Source organism: Camponotus floridanus, unplaced genomic scaffold, assembly GCF_003227725.1.
Source record: "Camponotus floridanus strain SB8 unplaced genomic scaffold, Cflo_v7.5 scaffold22, whole genome shotgun sequence".
In the NCBI taxonomy this organism is placed as follows: domain Eukaryota; kingdom Metazoa; phylum Arthropoda; class Insecta; order Hymenoptera; family Formicidae; genus Camponotus; species Camponotus floridanus.
This window is the reverse complement of record NW_020229348.1, coordinates 2,005,094-2,029,388: the sequence shown is the minus strand read 5'-3', so window position 1 is coordinate 2,029,388 and position 24,295 is coordinate 2,005,094. Positions and strand designations below refer to the sequence as shown.

The 24,295-nt window shown below is 33.5% G+C and overlaps 1 protein-coding gene across 4 annotated transcripts in view; it reads right to left on the bottom strand.

Moving 5' to 3' along the window:
• The window catches only part of LOC105250904 (nephrin), a 227,387-nt gene that overhangs the window by 181,054 nt on the left and 22,038 nt on the right, over positions 1 to 24,295 (bottom strand). Inside the window, exon 1 of one of the 4 annotated variants that reach the window (XM_025408634.1) lies at positions 344 to 1,245. The exons of the other annotated variants lie outside the window; for them this stretch is intronic. Within the exon in view, the coding sequence (XP_025264419.1) occupies position 344 (1 nt within the window). The 5' untranslated portion in view covers positions 345 to 1,245. Of the gene's footprint in view, positions 1 to 343; positions 1,246 to 24,295 lie in introns of those variants that run through there. 4 annotated transcript variants of the gene reach the window in all.

Sequence of the window (24,295 nt, the reverse complement as noted above, 5' to 3'; positions counted from 1 at the left end):
TATAAATATTGAATATCATATCATAATGTAAAAGATTGTAACAGAATACATATCAATTAATCTCATTTTCGAGAGATGTATATTTTTGAAGAAATTATTTTATATAATAAATATTTAATTATTATGTAATTTACAATATAATACAATATAATATTTATTATATTATATTATATATATATATATATATATGTTTAATTAATATGTAATTATTTTATTATATTATTGATAAATATTTTCCTATATTCACATAAAGGAAATTTATTCCCCTCAATCGTATCGATTCATCGTATATACGAAAATTAATAATATAAGATTTAATTAATTACTATAATTATAGACTCACTCAGTTATTGTTTCGCTGTTTCCCTTCCTCCGATTCATTCATCTTTTTGTTCGATGATCGATGATATATCACACATTCGATGAATATCGATGATCCATGTCACTAAAGTCCAGTCGATTAAAAGTATCAATCATCCACATTATTGACAATAATCGCATTAAATATTTTCATTTCCTTTATCGTCATTTGTTTCGCGCACATTCGATCGAATATCGATCTTTACAACACATACACATACACAACTTGTACTCGCGCAACTATATTCGTCCGACACTTGTATTCCCGACAAAAAATCGACGATTCCATTTAGTACGTTGTACCACCATATTTGCTCCCAGCTCGTGCATGTTAAAAGACGATGCAATTGCAACGTACAACATTCGTCCGATATTTTTTCGCGACATTCGTAAAATTCGCGTATACACAATTGCCACACGACGATTAGCAGACGCGCAGACGTGCGAGGATTTTTACGACGCCATAACCTTCGAAGATTAACAGTTGATGTTTCATTCGTGATTCACCAATTAAATATCGATCACGAAATACCGTTAATATAATCAGGACCTCTCAAAATTCACTTACGGGTAACGGCGGTCAACGACTAGCGAAAAAGAAACGTACACGTCATCGAGATGTTCGTCGAGAAAGAAAACGACGCGAATCCATCAATCTCGATTCACGCACCGATTAAATGTTCGATCGCTATAACGTTCGCGAGGAATCACAACGATCATTATATATTTATACACACGATCGTCTCCCGATATATTTTGCGTGTCCGACACTTTCGAAATATTCGCGACGACTGCGTCTCCCGTCCCGCCCCCCCACCAGACTAGCTGGAACACGACGCACTAATCGACACGTCATCGCCTCACAAAATCTCGACGAAGCACGTAAACACAATCGCGTTCCACATACAATATTAATTCTATTAAATTACAATCATAATTATAACTGACGTAATATTCAAGAGAGATATTCTATTTTAATAAATTTAATTCGATGAAATTTTAATAAAATTTTAATTCGACACTCCCGTCTCTCGCGTGTATTCTTCGAAAACAATTAATATCGTGCGATTAGAAAACGCGCGGGAAAAAAATCTAGAAAGAAATGACACGTCGACTCATCAGGAATACGAGTCACTCACAAGCCTGCCAAGTATTTCTTAGTCTCTATATTCGATAACGCGGCGACACGTCAGTTTCAATATCCCTTGATTAACAAAGTGATATCGTGTATTATCGTGTATTATCGTGTGTTATAAGTGATATCGTAATTTAACGTAATTATACGTACGCGCGATTAGTTTTCTTTAAACAAGTACATCTCGAGAGAACGCGCGGTGATAGACTGATCTAATAATGACAGACGGTATTTACACAACGCGAGCTCGCGTCCCCCTCCCTCATATGTTTTGGAATGTTTTTCTCCAGTAATATACTTCGCGTGTCCTTCGAAGAATGTTTATATTGCGCATCTCCTTGCCTCAAGTAGATTACACGAACGATACACACATAATGTATTTTATGTCTTTTTTCTACTGTCGAAAGCGAAATAAGCGTGGAATAAAATATCGGATGTTTATATAATGTACGATTTGTATTAATATCACATTAATAATTAGTATTATTCATCAATCGACGAGGCAGGACAAGTCACATCAGTATATCGGAAATAAAAATATTGCGCCAGCGATTTTCTCGCGATAATCCGGAAATTGCCGAATGTATTTTTCCATTCTTTCCATGTTGAAAGTGAATACACACAAAAGTAAATATCGAAAGTGAAATATCGAGCCCATATATCGTTTAAAAAATTTGTACGCGCGCGTGCAATCGTAATCGAGCTCGTTTTCGCAATATTTATTATTCGTATGGGCAAGTGAATCTTCTTCGTGGAATTTTCAAACAAATAGAGATTGATATATCGATGAGATGGCAAATATGCATGCGGCAGGTGTGTGGCAGTTGGTGAGTAAATTATTCCATTTAATTTTTTTCTCATACATTTCGAGCTCAACGAAACACGCGCGATATATATTTCGAGTCTTTCGAGAGATTGGAAGATTAAAAAAAAATTGTATCTCGTCCTCCGTAAAGTTTGCACATTCAAGTTTTATTGTACTTTAAGTTCGACAGTCTATAATAATACATAATTCAATTATACGCAAGCATGCGGCGTTCCATTATCTTTTAACTCCCTCTTCTCTTATCAGCTGATTGCCTCTCCTATCCCTCGGAGCCATAATTCTCTCGCGCAAATACGCTAACCGAAAGTTTTTACGGAAAGTCTTTCTCTATCGACGAGATATAGTCGTTGAGATTTATGATCGCCCCATATGATCGCCCCAACACTATTGTAAACATTAATAGTCGAATCTTGTCATGCGTTATTCGTTGTTATCATACGGCTGTCAAAGTGCAATTTATAAAGGTAAGTGTTATCGCTGTTGTTACACCTTTAGAGCATGACGTGTAGTAAATCTTTCTTTAATCCTTAATTTATGATAGAATATAAACAGAAAAATAAAATTGTATTATAAAGATATCAATAAGATGTAGTAGAAAAAGATTCGCGTAAAATATGAAATTGACAGAAAATTCAAAAAGGACAAAAATAATTAGCGTTCGATAAATGTAGCGTAATAAAATTATGCAATTTAAAAAAAGAAGGGATTATAAAAATTATCCTTAGCGTTTCTAGAGGAATAAAAAAATGAAAGAAGAAATACACATCTGCGTCTAACTGAAGTATCAGTTATATCCAACTGAGAAAATGTGAATCTAAATGTTAAATGTTCCTCTGCATTATAATTGAATTCAGAAATTAGTTTACGTAACAATTACACTTGTCACAATTCGATTTTAATTACTAAAGAACTTTCCTCCCACTTTTCTTTGACATGCATAATTTTCTAGTGATGATTCCATTCTACACAGACGAGGTAGTAGAAAATTATTCCATACAATTGTTTAATTAAAACAATTTGTCCTAGCTTCCGCTCTCGGGTCAATCTAATTCACAAGTTGTGGACAACCGGCATCGCAATCCAATAACAATCTGCGACAAACGGATAAAATAGTAATTTCGTCATTTTATTGCACATAATTTTTCTTTTCCCTCGCCAAGGTAATTTGCCTCGAAAATTGTTCTGCATCGCGACACGATTATTCGAAACTACGCAAAAAAAAGAAGAAAAAAATATAAAAGCAAGACATCGCATCCAATTACTCAAACAGCACCGATTGTCGGTCGGTGAGGTCGATGAGGCAACTCGAGCGAGGAGCTCGAAGACACAAGGGTTCCATATCTCTTTCTCCCTCCCCTCCCCCCTTTCTCTCTCTCTCTCTCTCTCTCTCTCTCTCTCTATCTATCTATCTATCTGTCTCTCTCTGTTGCCTCGCTATGGATGACAGTTTCCTCAGGAGACCTCGCCCCAATATATCAGCGTCGTCCTTTAACCTCGAATAATTGTACGACCGCTGCATTCCCTTCTCGCCTCCTCGTAGTCGCTTTCGAAATACCGGCAGGTATCTTGAGACGTAAAATAATTCATTTGCGCGACACGCTAGGGTAGATGGTTCTGATACCACCGGCATGCAGTCGGAAAACACATTCGAAATGTTGCCGAAGCGCGCGAGTATGCTTACCCACGGAATAATCTTGGAAATTCTGCTGACTTGATACCGCCAACGCTTACAAATTACAGTGATACAATGGAAAACCGCGATAATTATTTATCTAGTAAGGCGTGTAACAATAACAATCTTGCATGACATTGATTTCTTGGTCATACTACAATTGCAAAAAAAAAATCGTTAATTTTTAATAATATAATAAAAATAATATTTTATCACTATTTTTATCATCAATTATATCTATTTAGTTTCATATATATATATATATATATATATATATATATATATATATATAGTAAACTGATTTTTAAAATACCAGAAAAAATACAATTTTTCCCTTTATAAATAATTGTTTTGTATTTTAAACTTAAAACAATAAATTTCACTGACATGAGCATAATGCCAGATATAGATGTAGAATAAGTAATGGTATTTCTGTAACTGAAATTACGGAGAAAAGAGATTTCAAAACCATAAAATTATGGAACAACGAAATTTCATACGAACATTGTAAAATGTCAACTTTTTTATTTTTTCTTTTTTTTAATTAAAATCTGTTAAGTAATTCGTAGCAAGCAACTCGAAATATTTTTTATAAAAAATTAATTCACACGAAATGTAAATTTGATAAGCAACTCTTATGAGTGATATACTTTAGCTTAATGTTAATGGCAGTAGGAAAAAATGGAAAAAAATCTTCATCACTTCTAATTTCAATTTTGTAAAATTTGCAAAAAAAAGTTTTAAAATATAAAATATGAAATTTACCTCGATCTTAATTCGAAAATTTAAAAAAAATTAGATTTCTCAATTAAAATAGTTATCATTTTTATAATAATTATTTTTGTAATAAATAATTATTATTGGATATTTCATGCAATGAAAATTATTATTTTAAAATTTTTACCAAGGATTTTGTTTCTCAAAAATTAACTAAACAGTTTACTTAAATAGAAACAATTTCGTTTTGTATGAACATTTTTTACGATCGATGATTGTCGAAATTTCGCTATTCTGGGAAATTTTTTCTCTAATTTACGTAAAGAGTTTCACGTATTATTTGATCTCCATCAACAAATGCTGACACTGAATTATGTAGGTGCTTAAAAATGACCGATAATCCAGAAGCGTCGACGAATGTCAAAGGGCGCCATTAAGCAGCAGCGAGATGAAAACTTTTCGCGAGATGAAAAGGCACGTTGAATCGACGAGTCCGCTCTTCCGAAACTCGATTCAAAGTTGCTTTAACATGGCTTATAGGCAAGGTCTACCGACCGCCAAAGCACTGTGCTGTTTCACGAATAATGAATAAAGTGTTAAATATTATCGGACTTTTCCACGATAATCCGCATTCGAATATAGCATATTGTTTGAAACCCATTTAATGATCGAACTGTGATTTAGTAAGGATACGAATTCAAATACAACCAAATTAATCCACGGAGAAATATTGCCGCAAATTACACACGTTTAATATGCTTCAAATTATCTCTTTTATATTATCACATATTTAAACAGATTTAATTTCGCAGATTTAATTTTGTCAAATTCTCTATTGATTTTTTACTTGAAAATATATTTGATGATTAAAATAAAATTAAAAATATGCGCAAAAAAAAGGAGGAGAGAGAGAGAGAGAAAAAGATTTACATTATTCTCTATAATTTCGTTAAATTCTTTGTAGAGTATCTTCTCGATGAAGTTTTCTTTCGAATAACTTTGCGCGACACTTTCTTGGCAACCGCAGCTTTGGCAATCACCTCTATATTCGTACTCTATTTTCTTCTAGTTAGCTATAAAACCATACAACAATTTTCTTCTTCATCATAAATGATTCCTTCATATTTTTACTTTAGTATTTCATATTTTTACGTGTAATTTGAAAGATCGGATGTATGCTACATTTGTCATTGATCTCACAGGGAAGAAGTAGCATCCTTATTTTTATACCGCAGTACCATAAGCTTATTTTCTCTTTAGGATTTAATAAACGCGATGATTCGTGGCCAGAGAAAGACGACGCAAAAAGGAGAACGAACTTTGTTATCTGTCATCCAGTTTCTTCCAGTTTTATCCTATCGCTCCTCCTCCTTTTCGGCCGTCGCCAATTTTTCGGCGACTCCTTTTTATGTGTTTTTCCGCAACGGCGTCTCGTCAACGTCGCGAACTTCCGACACGCCGGGAAACGAGCCTCCACCCTTTTCTTTCTCCCTTCCGCTTCAACCCTTTTGTCATGAACTTTTGAGAATCACTCGAAAGGAATCAACGATCGCGCGTACGATTCAAATGTCAAATATTTTGAAAACGTAAACAGGTGGAAAGTCTCTCCGTTTCTATTCGTATCGGAAGGGGACGGTTCGGTCATTTTCTCTCCGTTTTTCCGCGAGTCGAAAGTTTTCGCGGTCTTAATTGCGAATCGCCTTGACCCAGCAGCATTAAGGAGACGAGAGCTAAGTTGACACTCGGCAACGAGTGAAATTGCACTATCTGAGCGACAAATCCGTGCCATCCGTGGATTTGCCCCGAATATCACGAAATTCCCGTACTTTAAACGTACTGACAGATTGTTCGATAATTGGCGACAGTTATCATTGTATTTTTTATCGTGCAAGAATATTAAAAAAATGAGATATAATAATATAATCGACATCTATTAATAGCGTAAATTTCAATCACGAAAAACAAATTATTTTGTATTAATTAATAAAAATTTCGATAACAATCTACTCTCAATGTCGCACTTTAAATTATTAAATAAATTTGTTTACGTGACGATGCGATCAAAATTGCATACGTTAAATTTTATAAAAATTATTGTTTATATTTTTTTATTTTCCATTTATATTTCTTGATTAATAATTAATGAAATTTAATTTTTTGATAGCGTGTAAGATATTCATATTCGACTGATGACGGAGAATAATAGTACTAATCTAGGGAAAAAAAGGAAAGAATACACAAAGAAAAAAATGTTGAAATCACGTTCGTCCTCTATTGACGTAATTACAGTCGAGGTTCATGTTTCGCAAGCTGTAAGTGAATTATGTAAATTAAGTGCGCCGCAGCACGCTTCTCATGCTATGAAAATGGCCGCGTGAAATAAGCGATTATTCAGGAATTACCCCGATAATTTATGACCGCGCAATGAACACACATGTTGAATATGCGGATGGACGTTTAACAGCTCTATAGAAATGCCTTTTGGCCGCTTTCTACTCGATATTTTAAAGATACTTGCCCCTTTCGTCAAAGAAATATACAATTTAACAAAAACATTTACATCTCTGTCACCATCTCTCTCATCATGATAGTTTGTAAATTTTTACTTATGCCCTGTGACTTATATAATGTTAAATCGTATCAAAAATATGTTAAATATGTTTTAATATAATATTTTTATATATTAAATCGTTTTATATGTAAAATATACGAAGTCTCCATTTCTCGACATCATTATTAAGTTTTCGAACTTCTGTATCTTATAAAGAGAATGAAATGTTATATAATCGTATTCTGGAATTTCAATTTATATCCCTCAATACATATTATGAACAGGTCGAGACGCTATTAAATTCACGTGAATAAATCGTTATCATAAATAGTTAACTTCGCGACATAAGTTGGCTTCCAATGCAAAACTAGTTTATCGGAGCTTTCCTGCGAATTTTGCGCGCCGATAATTGAAATCTCTCTCTGAACATGTCACACGAAAGCATCGGAAGCAACTTATGTTACGTGTTGTACTCCGTGTGGTAATCAAGACGACGTCGAAGTACATATCCGTTAAATAGTTCTGCAGTTGGTTTCAGATGAATACATCGCGGTGCGTCTTCACCGCGAGATGCGCACTTTACAGCTAATAAATCGACCGCGCAATGTGCATGTCGTAAAAGTTAATTTCCATTTTCGTTTTCCCGTTTGATTTAACGTCTTAGGCGCGTCGATCGTTGACGCGATCTTTCACATTCGATGGTAAGGTCGAACGTCGAGGTAACACGAGAGAAGACATCTCAATTTATCGTACGGTGCGATTTATTAATGCACGAGTTGCATATTCCTTTTAGTAATTATTCCGCATTTTTTCTAAGAGATTTTCTCTAATTTTAAATAACGCAATTTAACAAAGAATAATTTTTCTGAACAAAAAAGATCATTTTCTGTGATTTTTTTTACGCTGAATATAATTTTAACCCTTCTATTATATTACAATTTTGGAAAATTTGTCATTAAAATTAAAAAGAAAATTGTTTTAATGTATTTTTTATCAAGTTATAGCTATATAACGTACATAACATATTGGAAAAATTGCAGTCACATTTATTATTGTGAGATTTTCAATCCTTAAAAAGAAGTTGATTTTAACTAAGAAAATATTTATGATTTAATATGAAATCTATTACAGAGAAATTATAAATTAAGTCATTCAGGATCAACCAAATATTTTTCGCATTTAAGGATTTTCTAGATTGCTAAATAAAAATATGATATCGAAATTGACATTTAAATTAAAGAAGTTAATAAAAAAAATCTGAGTCTTTTTAAACTTTAATATTTACTACTAGTTTGCTATTAATTTCATCAAATTAAATTTATCAATTTTAATATTGGATTCGTCTTCAGCAACTTGAAAAATCCGTAAAATTGGGTAAACATATTGAAAAGTATTTGATGCATCTTTTAACTTACAATTTCCCATAATAAATTACATATTTAATCATGAATATCTTGTTAACCATAATTAATACAAGTTTCTCTTAAGAGGATTACAATATAATATATTAGTTGCAACAAATCTTCTCCAACGCATCGTCCCTTTTGGTGATTATAACATGGCAAAACCCATTAATAATTTCTTTTGCAACCGTAAATTTATTAAAATTGTAATATAATAAAGCAGTTTGAAGTATGGAATCATTTTCAGTAAAACAACTGTGGGAATGGATTATTTTCTTTCTTGCTATTTTTCTCTTTTTATCTTCATAAAAGACACAACACACCAAATCTTAATCTCAATTATGAATAATTTTTCAAAGCTAAATTTATCGTAAATTTTCCAATATCTTATCGATGTGCGTTATAGATATCCCAAGAAAACAGGGAATTCGTAATATATTCGACACGCGCTCCAAAATATTTCATTCGTGTTTGGCATAAAAATTTAAATAAACATTGTTGTTAAATAAAAATCTGTTCTATTTAGACACTCGCTTTTGAAATGCAAGATTTACCCGAAGAAAGTCGAGCGGCTAAAATGCATCTAGATTCGATTAAGATATAAGAAAAGACGGTACGGCTATTAACGCGGCATTCTGCATTATGCGACGCCGTGGTTGCGACGCGGGATAATTTGGGACAAGGAAATATTTATCGGCTAACAAGTTTACCTGGAATAAATCCAGGAGAGAAAGAGCGCCGGCGGGGAGAAGAAGCCGCGTGATGCGGAAAGGGCGAGGAGGATTAAGTTCTCCCGGTGCCTAAGTTCACGAGCGAGTCGCCATAAAGAAAGGAAACGAGAGGGTGAGAGGGTTAGAGAGGGAAAGAGAAAGGGAGAGGGAATGAAGCAGAAGGCGTTCGTGCAAGACGACGAAAAAAAAAGGAGCAGCCCGAGAGAGGTAAACGGTGCAAATTAAGCGCGGCGCGGCGTGGGAATGCAGTTTTCCTTTCCTTTCCTGGCATTAACGCCGCGAAGCTTAACGATCGCTCGCCGAGCGAAAGAAAACGCCGAAAACTTCTTCTCCTCGCTTCTTTCGGGACTATCTCTTTCGTTTTTACGGCCGGCAGCTGTCGTAGATCGATGTCAAGCATCAACGGCCTAGTCGCGATCACGCTTGTCACGATCACACTTGTCCCGACACGCCATTTAAACGCGATGCGAAGCCTTAATGCGACCGGAGAATTATGGAGAAAAATATCCTCCATCGCGCGACAAATATTTCCTACTGCAAACAATTTTGATCCCCCCTATTCCGGCGACGTAGAATGCAATGTTTCGTAATCTTGCTAATTAATGGTAAAACGAGGGTAACATTTTAATCGACTATGACGATAATGTTGATAATGACGATAACGATAAAACGAGGGTAATATTTTCACCGATTTATATAATAAAATTACAACCAGATAATAATTATATTTTAAAGTGTCTTATAATATTATTTTTTGAGAATTAGATAATTATTGTGTATTCATATAAGAAAAAAAGAAGAAATTCGTTTTGTTTTTCCTATTACACGAATTGTTCAGGAACAGATGATATATGTAATAAAAATCTATTTTTTATTAAAAGTAAAACACGTTTGAGAACGCGTATATCGGAAAATATCACGTGTGTGTGTATGTGTGTGTGAGACATAAAATAAATTTTTATCGACGTTTACATCAAATTGCACTTCAAAAAAATTCACATATCTAATAGAACCACTAAAAATCGTTCTTTTTTTTTTGTTTCTTTCTCTGTAAATCGACCGATATCTAAAGCTACCGATATCTCTTGATATTCTGCAATGAATTAAAGGCTCTATCATGGCATGTGTTACGAGATTACACAAGATGCGAGACATCAATTTAATTGATTGCCATATAAATTCGTCAAAACGCATGCTCGCGCCAAAATGTAACCACCCCCTTCTTCTCCCTCTCGCTTAAAATGTTTCGTGTTCTCCGTTACATATCGAAAACATTTCGACGTCGATTTATTCACTGTCAACCTGCCAGCACGATTGTCCCATCGTAATACCTAAAAGTATCATTTCGTTTCCAACATTCTCAAAAACGATACTGATGGAAAATTTGCGAGGCTATTTCGCGAGCAAACTTCATTACAAAGTGCGCAAACAATTTGCTCGTTTAAAGCATCGAGTTGTGTATATATTATAACTGATGGCAGATAATAGTTAATACCGTTCGTTAATATATGCCACGATATCAAATGTTTACGCAATATTTGTGCTTTGCATAGATAAATTGGAAAAATGATCATTATAATCCTGGAACAACGCGCAATAATCTTATAAAAGGATACCATTATATTTAAACATACTGCTATGATGTTTTTTTATATTTATGCAAAAAATAATAAATATTTTTGTATTGGTATCAAATTATTTATTAATATTGGTTGCGGGAATTTTTCATCGAAAAATGAAAAATATGAATTTTTAATGCATCCATAAAAAAATTGTGCGATATAACTAATTGCGATTTTGCGCCAATTTCACATTATTCGTCTTCAGAGAGTTATGCCAAAATCATTTTATTTACATCGACAACATTTGTTACACTCTTGAATTATATTTTCATGGAAAAAATATCGTTGCACTAAATTTCCATTTTAATACGCAGTACCAAGAAGATGTATGTATAATGCATAAAAGTTGCAATGTTTCGCCATGTGTTATAGTCTTAAAAATACATGGCAAGAACGAAACTCGAGTAGTTGAGCCGAGCTTTTACCTGCCTTAAGTTAGTAGAAACCTAAAGTTAGTAGAATTCTTAAGTTAGCAAAATGAAGATCGTCGTTATACAACGTGTCTTTAGAAAGCAAGATCGTCATTAAAAATGCATAGAGTAGAATGTACATTATTTTTGCAGTGAAAAACTTATTTTTTTTGTACTTGTAACATGATTATTATTTTAATACAATAACATAAATATTGACGACAAATTACAGTCGTAATTACAAAAATTAATTACATTTATTATTGTTACCGAAATTTTTTTCTTTTTAATATTTCTTGCCATCGAATATAAAAGTTTCAGTTTATTCATACACAAACTTAGAGAGGGAATGTCTCTCTATCATTTTTAAGTAAACAAAATATTTCAATAAATAACATTTGTAATAACAGAAATTGATTATATTTATTATTGTCCCTTAAATTTTTTTCTTTTTTCATATTTCCTGCTATCAAATATAAAAAATTCCATTCCATTTTATTTATACACAAGCTTAAAGAGAGAATGTCTCTCTATTATTTCTCTTTTAAATAATAAAATATTTCAATAAATCCAATATACACATCAAAAATCCAGCCTCGATTATACATAATAATTATTAATAATTATTAAGTCACAAAAATGTATACCCAAACCAGATTTAGTCAACATTATAAATCCGTTGAATTCTTAAACCATTCGATCCGCTTAACATCACGCGCATCGGTTTAGTACTCTCGAGAGATACGTGTCCCGGAATACATAATAAATTCACGTCCATTTCTCGCCCTTCGCACAAAGCTTGACCATAAAAATACTCTCAAAGGGCCCCGACAACCGTTTCGTCGCGCTTGTCACACTGCTCTCTTTCCCTCTCTTGTCGACGTATATATTCGCAAGCATTTGTCGACATATTATGCCCGCACATACCGACGTATATCGCGCCCATATTGACGCATATTCGTGCATACCAACGGACGCATGCCGCGAAATATTTCCCTTCACGAAGTCATCGATCGCGTACACAACAACCACATAACCGTGCATGTGTACGTGTTATGCAAGAGCATGGGCGCTGATCGCTCTGATCTGTAATAGACATCTAATTGCAGTAATGCGTTAATGAGGCTGCCCTGAATATCGCATTCCATGCCATAATTCCACGCGTCGTTTAACTTCCGAAAATGCGCGCAGACGATATCCGCGGATACCACTCTTAAAGTGCTGTATATTTGTAGCCTCATGCGTGCGTATCGAAATTTTCGTCCTACCGACGAACGCATCGGCGCGAATCTCGTGACTTCCGTTTTGCCGGGATTTTAACCCATTTCCTGGAAACGATGAAAATGCAGCATTTATACTATTAAAATATTATTCTGCGCGCGAAACTCATAAATAAAAGAACTTATTTTAAAAGAGCCAATATATAATTTAATTCCTTTTAGCATTCCGTCTATTTCAATACTGCAGCTTTGAAAAAAAAATAGCAAATATTTCTCGAGAATATTTTTTCTCGATTAAAGAATTTTTAATATTCTGCATTATTTAAAAAAATTTCAGATCAAAAAAGATTTACATAATCAAAGTTATTATATTCCCATTTCTCTTATGAATATGCTCTTGTACTAATATCGTATACTCATTTTTATATTCTCTTTTAGAAAATTTTAGTTATCATTTTCCTAAATATATTTTTATATAAAATTATAATAAATTTATTAATATATACATTTTTATGTTAGAAATTCACTTTGGTGGATTAAAAGTGATAAACGAATTATATTTGTTTTTAACTACTTGTCATGAAGATAAAATATGAAAATAATAATAAAATAATGAAAAACTAAATAACGGTCTCTCTATAATAATCTCTGTAATTTAAAATAATCGAGTGGAAAAAAACGAGAGAAATAGAATCGTCATAGGGAATTCTATAAAATCCGACGAGGACGATCCTGTCTTTTCTCGCGCTGCGCAAACATAGCCTCACGAGTGAGAGTCGAAAAACACAATAAGTGCTCGCAAATGCAATTACCGGCGATTTAGTTGCGGTCTCTCCCCGTGAAAGTGTCGTAAGATTTTATCCCGTAGTCGCGTCCATCCTTTCCCGTGTGAGCTTCCATTAGTCGGAAGAAGAATGGGAGAGCGGAGACACAAACACGTCATAGGCGCACGAGAAGATGAAGAGAAGCGGACGCGAAGGGGAAGATACCGCGAGATGTAGAAATAAAAACAGAAGTAGAGACGTAGAGACAGAGAAGGGACAAAGTGAAGATACGAAAAAAGGGAATATGCGCGCCGCGAGAAGCAAAGAAACGCAGGAAGGAAGATGAACTCTACAATGGTAGAGAGTCATTTCTCAAACTGCAACGACCGACCATGCATCCGTCCTTCTTTCCTCCCTTTTCCCTCCTCCCGCGCTTCGGAGCCGTAAGACCTTTCACCCACTTACCAGCACTTCGCGCTAATTGATTTCAAGTGTAACGAATTGTTTCGGTTGCGTCGAGCGAACACCGGCATGATATAAATGGGTTACGCGGTACGTCAGTAGCACGAAAATGCCCGAAAGTGGTGGAATAAGGGCCATGATGTTTGCGTGAAATCAAGATGCGCATCAATTTTTTGCATTTGGCTCGCGCAACATTTCTTATCATTAATTACACGTGAAATTGTTAAGAAAAAATTGAAGAAAATCAAAATTAATTTCCTTAATAACAAATCTCGTTATGTACTTTCGTTACGGAAAAAAACGTACGATTTGTAATAAAACGTCATGATGAAGAAAGATTATTCTGGTCTCGACGAGCTCTCTCCTGTTTGTCATAAAAAGTAATATTTTTCCAAGCAACAGAAAATGATTACTATTATAAATCAAAATACAGTTCTAATAAAAAATATACATCAAATATTCAATCAACTGTTGTAATAATATATATAATTTATTTTTTATTATATTCAAGCAGGTCTCATTATTAGTTTATGGGACGATCGAGGACTTGTACGTACAACTGTAACATAGTAGCGGCAAAAGAACGTACGCGCAGTCGGTTTAATGGAGCGAATTCCTAATGAAACCCAGCGGGCGGTAACGCTTGTTCTCGTAATTAAAATAAAAAATTGCGCTTCGTAACGCGGCGGATAACGCGCTCGCGCGATATCTCTTCCCGGAATATTTATTATTATCACTCTGCGCCATTGTTACGGCAGCGCAATAGGATTCCCGCTTAGCATCTCCGCTCCCGAGCGCGTGATTAAAGAGCAGCACGTAGAAGAATCTTGACAATTTGAGACGCGACTGTCGCCGACGCGGTCTTAATTTCAGGAAAATTATGAATGCAGAGCAGAATTTTCCCTCCCCTTTTTCCTTCCCGCCCGCTCTCTCCCCCTTCCCTCCTACTTTTGTTTTACTTACTTGCTCGCGCGCGCGAATATTTACCGGCGCATTTCCGCGCCGGAAAATATTCGAGCGAGATAAATCCGATCTTCGGCTGTGCCGAAACGGGATGCTTTAAACGAGGGGACTATTGACCAAACCGTATGAAAAATATTTCTCATGCAAATCGTAATTTGAATCGATCGTTTCAGTAATAAAATTATCGCGCAGCATTTACGTCGCGAAGCAGCGCTTCCGAATAATCCCCGAATCCTCATCTCCCTCGTTTTCTCCTCTTTCCTTTTTATTCCGACAATGTCTATTCTTCATATTTTCAGTATAAATATTTTGTTGGCCATTTTTCGCTTCTTTCGCAAACTTGCGATTTCCGTATTTAAAAGGCTGACGAGATTCGACTCCTGGAGCGAGAATATACATGAAAAAAGATAGGAATATGGATTTCCATCTCTTGCGGTAGAAAAAACATAAAATCGTGGTAGTGCTCGAAATTTTTTTTTTTACAAGTTTATTGCAAAATGTTGTGAGCCGTAACAACAACGAGCGATCCGCTTTTGAAAAGTCATTCTTTATTTTTCTTGTTTTGAGTGTGTTGCATCGCGTAAAAGTCGAAGTGCGTTTTTGGCACGTTTCAAATAATAATAGTTTTTCAATTTTTGGATTAATATTAATATTTACGATGAAAACATCATATATTTTTTTATATTGAACGACAACTTGAATGAACATAAGCACGACAAAAATTATTGAGATATTATATAACGTTTGGCAACGGCTGCTGCTACAGTTACACAAGAGCACTATCAATGTTCAGTTTTTGTCCAATTGAGAATGCTCTTATCACCGTCATACGCAGATTGTTCAGATAGCAGGACTGATTTTTTTCCCCCCCGAAAATAAACACAAAGGAGTGAAATTCGTTTGTCAAATTGAAGGACTAAAAAAAAATTCGTTAAAAATATTCGTTTTGTATAAAACTTGTGCGTTTAATACTTTTATGACATTGCGCTATAAATAGTAATATTCACGTTCAGTAATTTAATGTTCTATGCCGTCCGTTTTTAGAAAAGGATATAATTTTGATTTTTTATTCCTAAATATATATATATATATATATATATATATATATATATATATATATGTGAACGATATATTTTATTTATTACATTTTATATTTTTTATATTAATTTAATTATATTTATAAAAATAATACATACATTTTTTATATAAAAAATATTTTTTCATACTTATATTTTATCATAATTATATTTTATAACATGTATATTTTTAAACATGAGTGAGAGAGAGATGGGAGGAGAGAGAAACACGAATTGTATTCAATTTAGTTTTCACCCTTTTAACCTCATTTTAATAATTACAATTGTGAAATTTACTTCTACAATATTTTCTCAAATATGTAATTGCAATTAACAACTTATAAATTAAATAAGAGAAACATGCGTCACGATCTATTTACATGTAATCCACGCGTGTCTTTGTATGTATTACAAACTCGTGAAATTTTCACAATCTTTTTTTTTACCGATATATGTAGATTCATTAGCATATAGCAATACGATTAGACATTCATTATAGAATTCGATGTGGTTCTGTGGTCGATGTTACAACACTATATCACCGCTTACAACGGCTCCGATATCGATGTTACAGGCGCCAATGCATCTCGTCGACCATCCATGTCCAATCCAGAATGCGATTTATAATGGCAACAGACGGTTTTTCAAATTACGATTAAGCGCTATACAATGATAAACTAAAATATAAAATTAATCGAGAGAATGCGAGAATCGCGACAGTCGCACACTTGTTGTCTTTCTTTCAAAAACAAAAAAATTGAAAAATAATAATTTTTTCTTTTTCTCTTTAATTTTTATAATTATTAAAATTATGCAAATCGATAACCTGCAATTTCAATTCTACGCATCTTCCATATTATTAGCGATTAATGCATGTACAGAGTAAATATAAAGATACAAACTTTAACTAACTCGATTAATTATTTATTGTTCATTCTCCGATTTCTTCTCTTCAACTTTTTAAATAAATATTGACAGTACATACATACATGATACGAACTCATATTGAATCGTTGCATATGAAACATTGTATTTCGAAAGTTTCAGTTTTACGCTCCCTCTAGACAGTTCTTGATATTCAAATATTACCGTTTAAACTGATATGATTCTTTTATAAAGTATGCTTTAGTTTTGGCGACACATTTCTAACTTTTCAAATTGTAGTAAATTTGAAAAAACGAGAAATTTCTAGAATACTTTATAATTTTAAAAATCCCTATAATTTAAAAATATGTTATAGAAATAATTTATAATATAAATTCCGTTCAAATTATCGAATAGTATTTGTACGAAATAACGATACGAAATAACTTTATTATCTCGCAGTTATTACGAGTTAATCTATCGAACCGCGTAATCAACGATTTTTGCACGAATATCGAAAGTTTATTGATCTTAAATATTTACTTCTGCCCCCTCTCTCGTCCCTCTTTTTATTTTACTTTCTTCTGGCAATGCAATCATTGGTGTGGTACCAAAAAGCCATAATAAAGTTGCTCAACTGGTTCCATTCACCAATAATTTTCTCTCTCTCTCTCTCTCTCTCTCTCTCTCTCTCTCTCTCTCTCTCTCTCTCTCTCTCTCTCTCTCTCTCTTTCTCTCTTCTCATTGTGTGTCTCTTTCTTGCATCATGGATCTCTCTATATCTGCCAACTCAGATCATCATAACAATGGTTGGAACTGCGCGGCAAACTATGCTCTGCGAAATTCTCGGAATACTTGATTGTTAGGGGGAATAAATTATGCTCTCTAACGAACGAAAAATCATATTGTTTTAAAAATAAAATTTACGGTATGCAAAAATATTTGTTTAATTTGATTTTGAAACGTTGTTTTTTTTTCTCAATATGAGACATTTTTTGACCAGAAATGCTCCACATTATGCACATAATAAAGCTACAAAATATTATCGAGTAATATGCTCTGCCCTAATTAAAATGGTATAAAATGCAATATGTGCCGATTAATTTTAATTAATATATATATATATATATATATATATATATTTAATTTCATCATAAAATAAAAAATACAGAATTATATTTATCACGAGATATTATTGTGCATAAGAAATTGCTGTGTCAAAGAAGATATAATTTGTTACAATATCTTTGATATGCTATGTTTTTTATTCCTTCTTATATATAATTTTTAATATACTATTATATCGAATAATAATGTATCGAGATAATACAACACATTATTTTTACTATTATAAATAACATTTAGAAATTGCAATTTAACACATGCATGTTATTTCCATATCTGATATATTATACAATTTTCAACAATCTTGACACAACAATTGACGCAACACAAGGTATTAATTTTTCTGTCATAAAAAGTCTTTAGCGTTTCATATTCCAAGCTAGTAGATAATGACACGTTTTCAAGATCGATAAAGCGATGCTGTCGGCCGTGAGCGCTATCTCGATTCTTGTTTTTTATTCTTCGGCGTCTGACAATTCCAATTGTTTCTAAATCGATGTCACCTTCCTACAGTAGAAACAATTATATCACGTCATAAAGCAGTCCGAGAATAATTTATCGTTCGTCCTTCCTCGTTTAAATCATCTTTCTCCTTTCTCTCTCTTCTTTTCTCGCTCCCTCCATCTTTCTCTCTCTCTCTCTCTCTCTCTCTCTCTCTCTCTCTCTATATATATATATATATATATATATATATATATATAATATATATATCAAAAATGAAAAAGTAAATTCAGTTATAGAAAAATAATATTAATTATAAATACATTATAAAAATATTTTCATTTTTCGCTTGAATAATATTAATATGGATAATAATATGAAAAATAATATTAATTTATAAATTTTAAAAGATAAACATATACACAATTAATACAAATAGTTTTCAATACAAATGAATGGTAAATAATGCTGCGAAACAACAGCGTAAAAATATAAAGCTCGACTTTGAATGTTCTTTTTGACCTTTGTTATGCTCGTTAATGGGCTTCTCGTTTCGAATGACCGACAAACTAACAGAAATTAATTCACTCCCGCAATTAACACCGATGCGTTTTGCTACGGAGAAACTCTCGCATGAAAATCGACGCTCCGCGAACGAAATTAGTTGGCTTTGCGCGTAGTGCTTTGCCCAATTTAGTGCTTTCATCATCACGACAACTTTGGCTTACTCCAATCCATATGTAATTTTTGCACTGTTTTACACTGTCAAATTACGAGTCATATAGTCAATATTAAATTATGTCAAGGGAACAGTTTTTTTTTAATATAAGAAAATATTTTTGTAAAATCTTTGCGTTTGAAAGAAAATATCATTTTGTCTCCTCCTACAATTATTATGGCTATACTTTTATATGGATGATCCATATTTCTTTTCATGTAATTATTATTTGAATCAAATAATTTTAGTGTCTTTTTATGAATTTTTAAGAATATTTAATTCATAATTTTATAAACACTGCATGAAAAATATACAAATAGTATGTACTACAGCTTGTCACCCAATTACTTTTTTTCCTTCTTCATCTGAAAGATCTTTCATTTGTAAACAAAACTTTATAAAAATGTAATCCAAAAAAAATAATTTTTCCAAACTGACTAATACTAATCATACATGTGTCTTATTATTCTTAGCTGAACAATATGTTTGTGCAAATTCAACATTTCACTACATGGATATAGTTCGTGATAAAGGATAATCCTGATCAAACGACGAAACTTTATACGGAATGTAATCCCAGCTTTGCGGCTTATAGAAGCAACTCATTTTCATTACACCGATTTCGTCTTTGAAAATCCTAGATCGATTTCTTGCTGATTAAGACATTTGACCATATTGATATTTTATATTTATCGACTTTTGTAAATAATCAAATAAAAAAGTGTTTTTTCAACTTATATAAATTTTTGTACATTTTTTCAAACACTTTGGGATAAAGTTAAAATTGTGACAAGGCATTTTGACTCCTATCTCACCAGAAATAGAGCAAAAAAATGTGATCCCTAAGGGTTAAAAAGTTTAATTTTAAAATGACAACACGTCACATACGTCTGCATATGTATCGCGTATTTTCGGTTTCGGTTTTCGCTCGCAGGGGAACGCTCAGATACGATTATCAAGGGGACGACCGGAAGACAGCTCCGATCGGGAAGCGAGAGAGGAAGCCGAGCGACGTCGGGACGTGTAGTTTAACACCAACGGTAGCATCGGATGGCTCGATTGCCGCCGAGAGGCGGCTCGAAGGATAAAGTTCGCCGAGGCCTCCGACCGGAGAGTCCTTGAATCTCAGGTCGAAGTTTTCGACTTGCTCGCGAGCGCAGCATACCGTTACGAACCGCGTCGCGATGCATCCGCGCGCGCTACATGACGGGATGTGTCTCGCGAGCGCAGCCAGCAGCAGCGGCGGCTGCGGCGCACATAGTAAACTATCGCGAAAGTGTATTTAACTCGTCGGCGAAACTTGCCGTATATCGGGAACGTCGAATTCCAATTTCCCAGGCTCGCTGCCATCGCAGAGCGTTTAGCGCCGAAAAATACCTGCGTTCGTCGTTCCCTTATCGCTATCGAAATTATTTCCACCTCTATTGTATTCAAATTAAATGCGGATTTATTATTTATTGCGCTCTCTTGTCGCATGACGAAAACAGCGTGTCGTGTTTATGAATTCTTATTATTTCGAAGAGATAAAAAATTCAAGAATTCAGTCCGATGCTCGCGATCGCGTGATTTAATTAAAAACAGCGCGCGCCGTTTTATTTTATCTTCCACTTTTATCTTTACGCAAACTTTCCCTCATCATATTTTGTTAATCAAATGACATTTTCAATAATTTTGTTTAATTATTATCGGATGTTTTAATTAAACTTACAGCTCATATTATTTTATACTTTTGTTTCATTTTTACCTCATTTTTTCTCTCTTTCAATCGACGCGTCGCCATATTTTGTCGATAAAATTATATTTTCAATAATTTAAAGATTAATTATATATATATGCGCAAAATCCAATCAAAATAGCATTCGATGATATATATATATATTTTAATTTATCTTTTATTTTTGCTTAAAACTTTATTTCCCAGCGAAACTTTCTGCTACATTTAATCAATTAAATCATAATTTACAATATTCGTAAAATTATTGCACAAAAAAGTAATTACTGAACCTTTCCTTGCCGAGAAGACTCAGTTTAAAAAACAAATTACATCGAGTATTATCGCAACAGTATTACTTGTACATAGATATAATAGTTTAAATGGTTGTTCTCTCTCTTCGTTAATTTAATGCTTCAATCGTCAGCAATCGAGTTGATGAAAGGGCATCGCTTCGTTAAAGAATTAATCTCCGCAATTGCTCCCGCGAAATCCTAAACGGGAAATGGAAAATACAGTTCATACGGGTGATGAGCACCGTGAAGGATCTAAGAATCGGAGACGAGAACGCGGCGGAGAAGATTGAAAAGTGGCCGGGAGATTAACTGATTGTGAGATATATGAGAAAAAGTATCGCGACAAAAGTTGGAAATGTCAAAATCAACGTTGGATTCCCTGAGGTTTAACGACCGTCATAATTAGAGAGCCGCAGAATCTGCCACCCAAGTTCCGAATTGCATTGATCGGCTGACTTTTCAATTTCTCGGAAGAAAGATCTGCGATTGCTCGGTTCGAAAGTTCGTGCTCATTCAAATTAAATCCAGAATGCTGTTGCGTTCGATTCTGGTAATCGTGGTCGCTCGTTATGTCGATCAAGAAAGATTGTCTTTGATGACATGCGTGATTTATTCATTCGCGAATAACATTAACAGTTCTTTCGTGAATGATGTATTTATTTAATAGCGTGAAATATAAAATTGTTGAAATAGAATGATATTGTGACACTAGGACTTAATTAATCACTAGAAGATTTTATTTCTAATTTTCTGATAAATAGAAATTAATAAGAGAGAACAATTTTATTTGATATTTTGTGATTTCTGTTTGGTAATTTTCAATTATAATTTTTTAAATATAATAACATTAAACTTCATTCTCCATTTCTAATCCAATGTTGTTAAATCTCTAACGTTATGGAAACAATTAATATTAAAATTAAAAATAAAGTTGTTGTGCGATAGATACACAAGTTCAAGATAATGAATTAATTCTACACCATTTAATATTTAGTGAATAATATGTGTTGTCGAGAGTTGTTTAAACATCATATTCAGTGAAAACAATATAATGAATTTATCGTTGCAACTTTGCACTGCAAGAACCAGTTATACATCTGATGTTTCTGCCATGTAACTGGAAATATCTATAGTAGAATTAAAACTATATATGACAAAAATGGATTTATAAAATATTTTTAATTCCTTCAACAAAATAAAATAACATAGTAAATTCTTATAGTAAAAGCTATAGTATAAGCTATCAAAATGTCACTCTGAAATAGATGTCAGAACACAAATAATCCAGTATTCCGCATATATGGAAACAATATTAACGACATATGTACGTCAAAGGGACTTTGATAATGGCATTCAGGAGATGGATAAATAAAAAGGGAAAAGTAAAAAAGTAGGAAAATCTATAATATGCTTTTAATACCGAATGACATTTAAATGGCTTTCATCACCAAATCCGGATGTGAGGCCATGTATTTGTTTGATAAATTTTTTTTTACAGTCGCGCTGCAACGGATTGTTGTCGATAACAGCAAAAAATGTCATTTACAATAAAATTTAATTTACAAGTAATATCTCGATTCGCCGAACAGCACGCATATCCTATATATGTAGGTTATAAGAACTTTATAAACAGCTGCGTAGCGTTGAACTATAAAACTACTTCTTGCATCCGCGTTGAAAACATTAAATGAAAAAAAATTCATTGTCAATATTTGATAACAAAATGGAGAAAAATGCGTGAAAAATATATATAAAAATGAAGGATCGCCATAAGCGAATCCTTTATCTTCCTTCTCCCTCTTCCTTTTTATTTCACTTATCGAGTATTTAAACATTTATAATTTTAGAATATCCATAAACGCGCATCAGTTGTCCCAATTTACGTGTTTCGATTCGATTAACAAATGAAGAGCCATGAAAGGAATGGAAAAGAATTAAATGAATAAAATACACAAGCGCGAACGGCATCATTATTTGCGCTAACGGGGACATATTGCAATTCTACAATATATAGTGCCCTCGAAATTTTATTTCTGCATACGTTGTCCGGCACATAGCAACGGATATGTAATAATTATTTGCGCAGTGAAGTTAACCGCTGCAAACCGCACAAAGGGCCGGCAACAAGCATCCACAGGGCGCATTCAAATTTCAGCCAACGAATCGTTCTACCGTTTTGTGCTTCATCGCCAGTTAGCGAAGTTATATCCGAACCAGAGGTAACCTTCTCCCTCCCTCCCTTCCTCTCTTTCTCTCTCTCTTTTTCCCTACCTATCTATCCCTGCGAATAAACGGCGCGCGAAATATCTCAAGAATTGTGATGCTGTCTTAATCGTGTTTTCCCAGAAATCATATTTTTTTTACTAAATTAAAACAGTAAAATAGGATAACACAGAATACTGAATCAGTGACTTTAAATAACGAGATAATAGATTTAATAGGATTTAATAGTTTTTTGCTTTAAATATATTTAAACACACAATAATTAAAAATTGATAGATTCTATTTTTAGCGACGAAAAATTATATTATATTATATCGAATAGTGTTATAATTTATATATTTCTATTTAAATAGAGGCGTTTATTAAACTCTCAATAATAGCATTTGTGCATTTTTTATCTTTGCCAGCGGAAACATTTTTAAATCCAAATTGAATGTATTTGAATCTAATGGAGATATAACAAAAAAATTGTAAACATTCGTTTATACAAATTAAAAAATATATAATTTAAAAACATTTAAAAACATTTGAAAATATTAATTTTTGTTTACAATTTACATTTACCTTTACAATTTTTCTTATCAATGTTTCTCAATCGTTCGCGATTGTAAATTTTTACTCGTAATCAGTTTTTCTTTAAAAGGGCCATTTTCTAACATAACTTTGAAACCGCCATTTTATTCTCAAGTCGTTATCTCATCCAGGATCGCGATCAAGCGCGACATTTATGAACCCGGAGACTCACGAGGATATTAATCTTCGTAGAAAATGGCGCAATCAAAGGGTGAGGGCGGAATAAAATTCTTGGGGTTCGCCGATTCGCGTCCCTATCTGCGAGGGTAACGTACCGCGAAAGGCCTTTCAGATTATTACACCTTAGCGCGCGCTTAGGTTGAAGGGTAAAACCAGCAGGATCGCGGTTTGCAACAAGGGGTCAGCTTGCTCGTATGAACAGAGAGAGAGACAGAGAGGAAGAGAGAGAGAGAGAGAAGGAGAGAAAGGGGA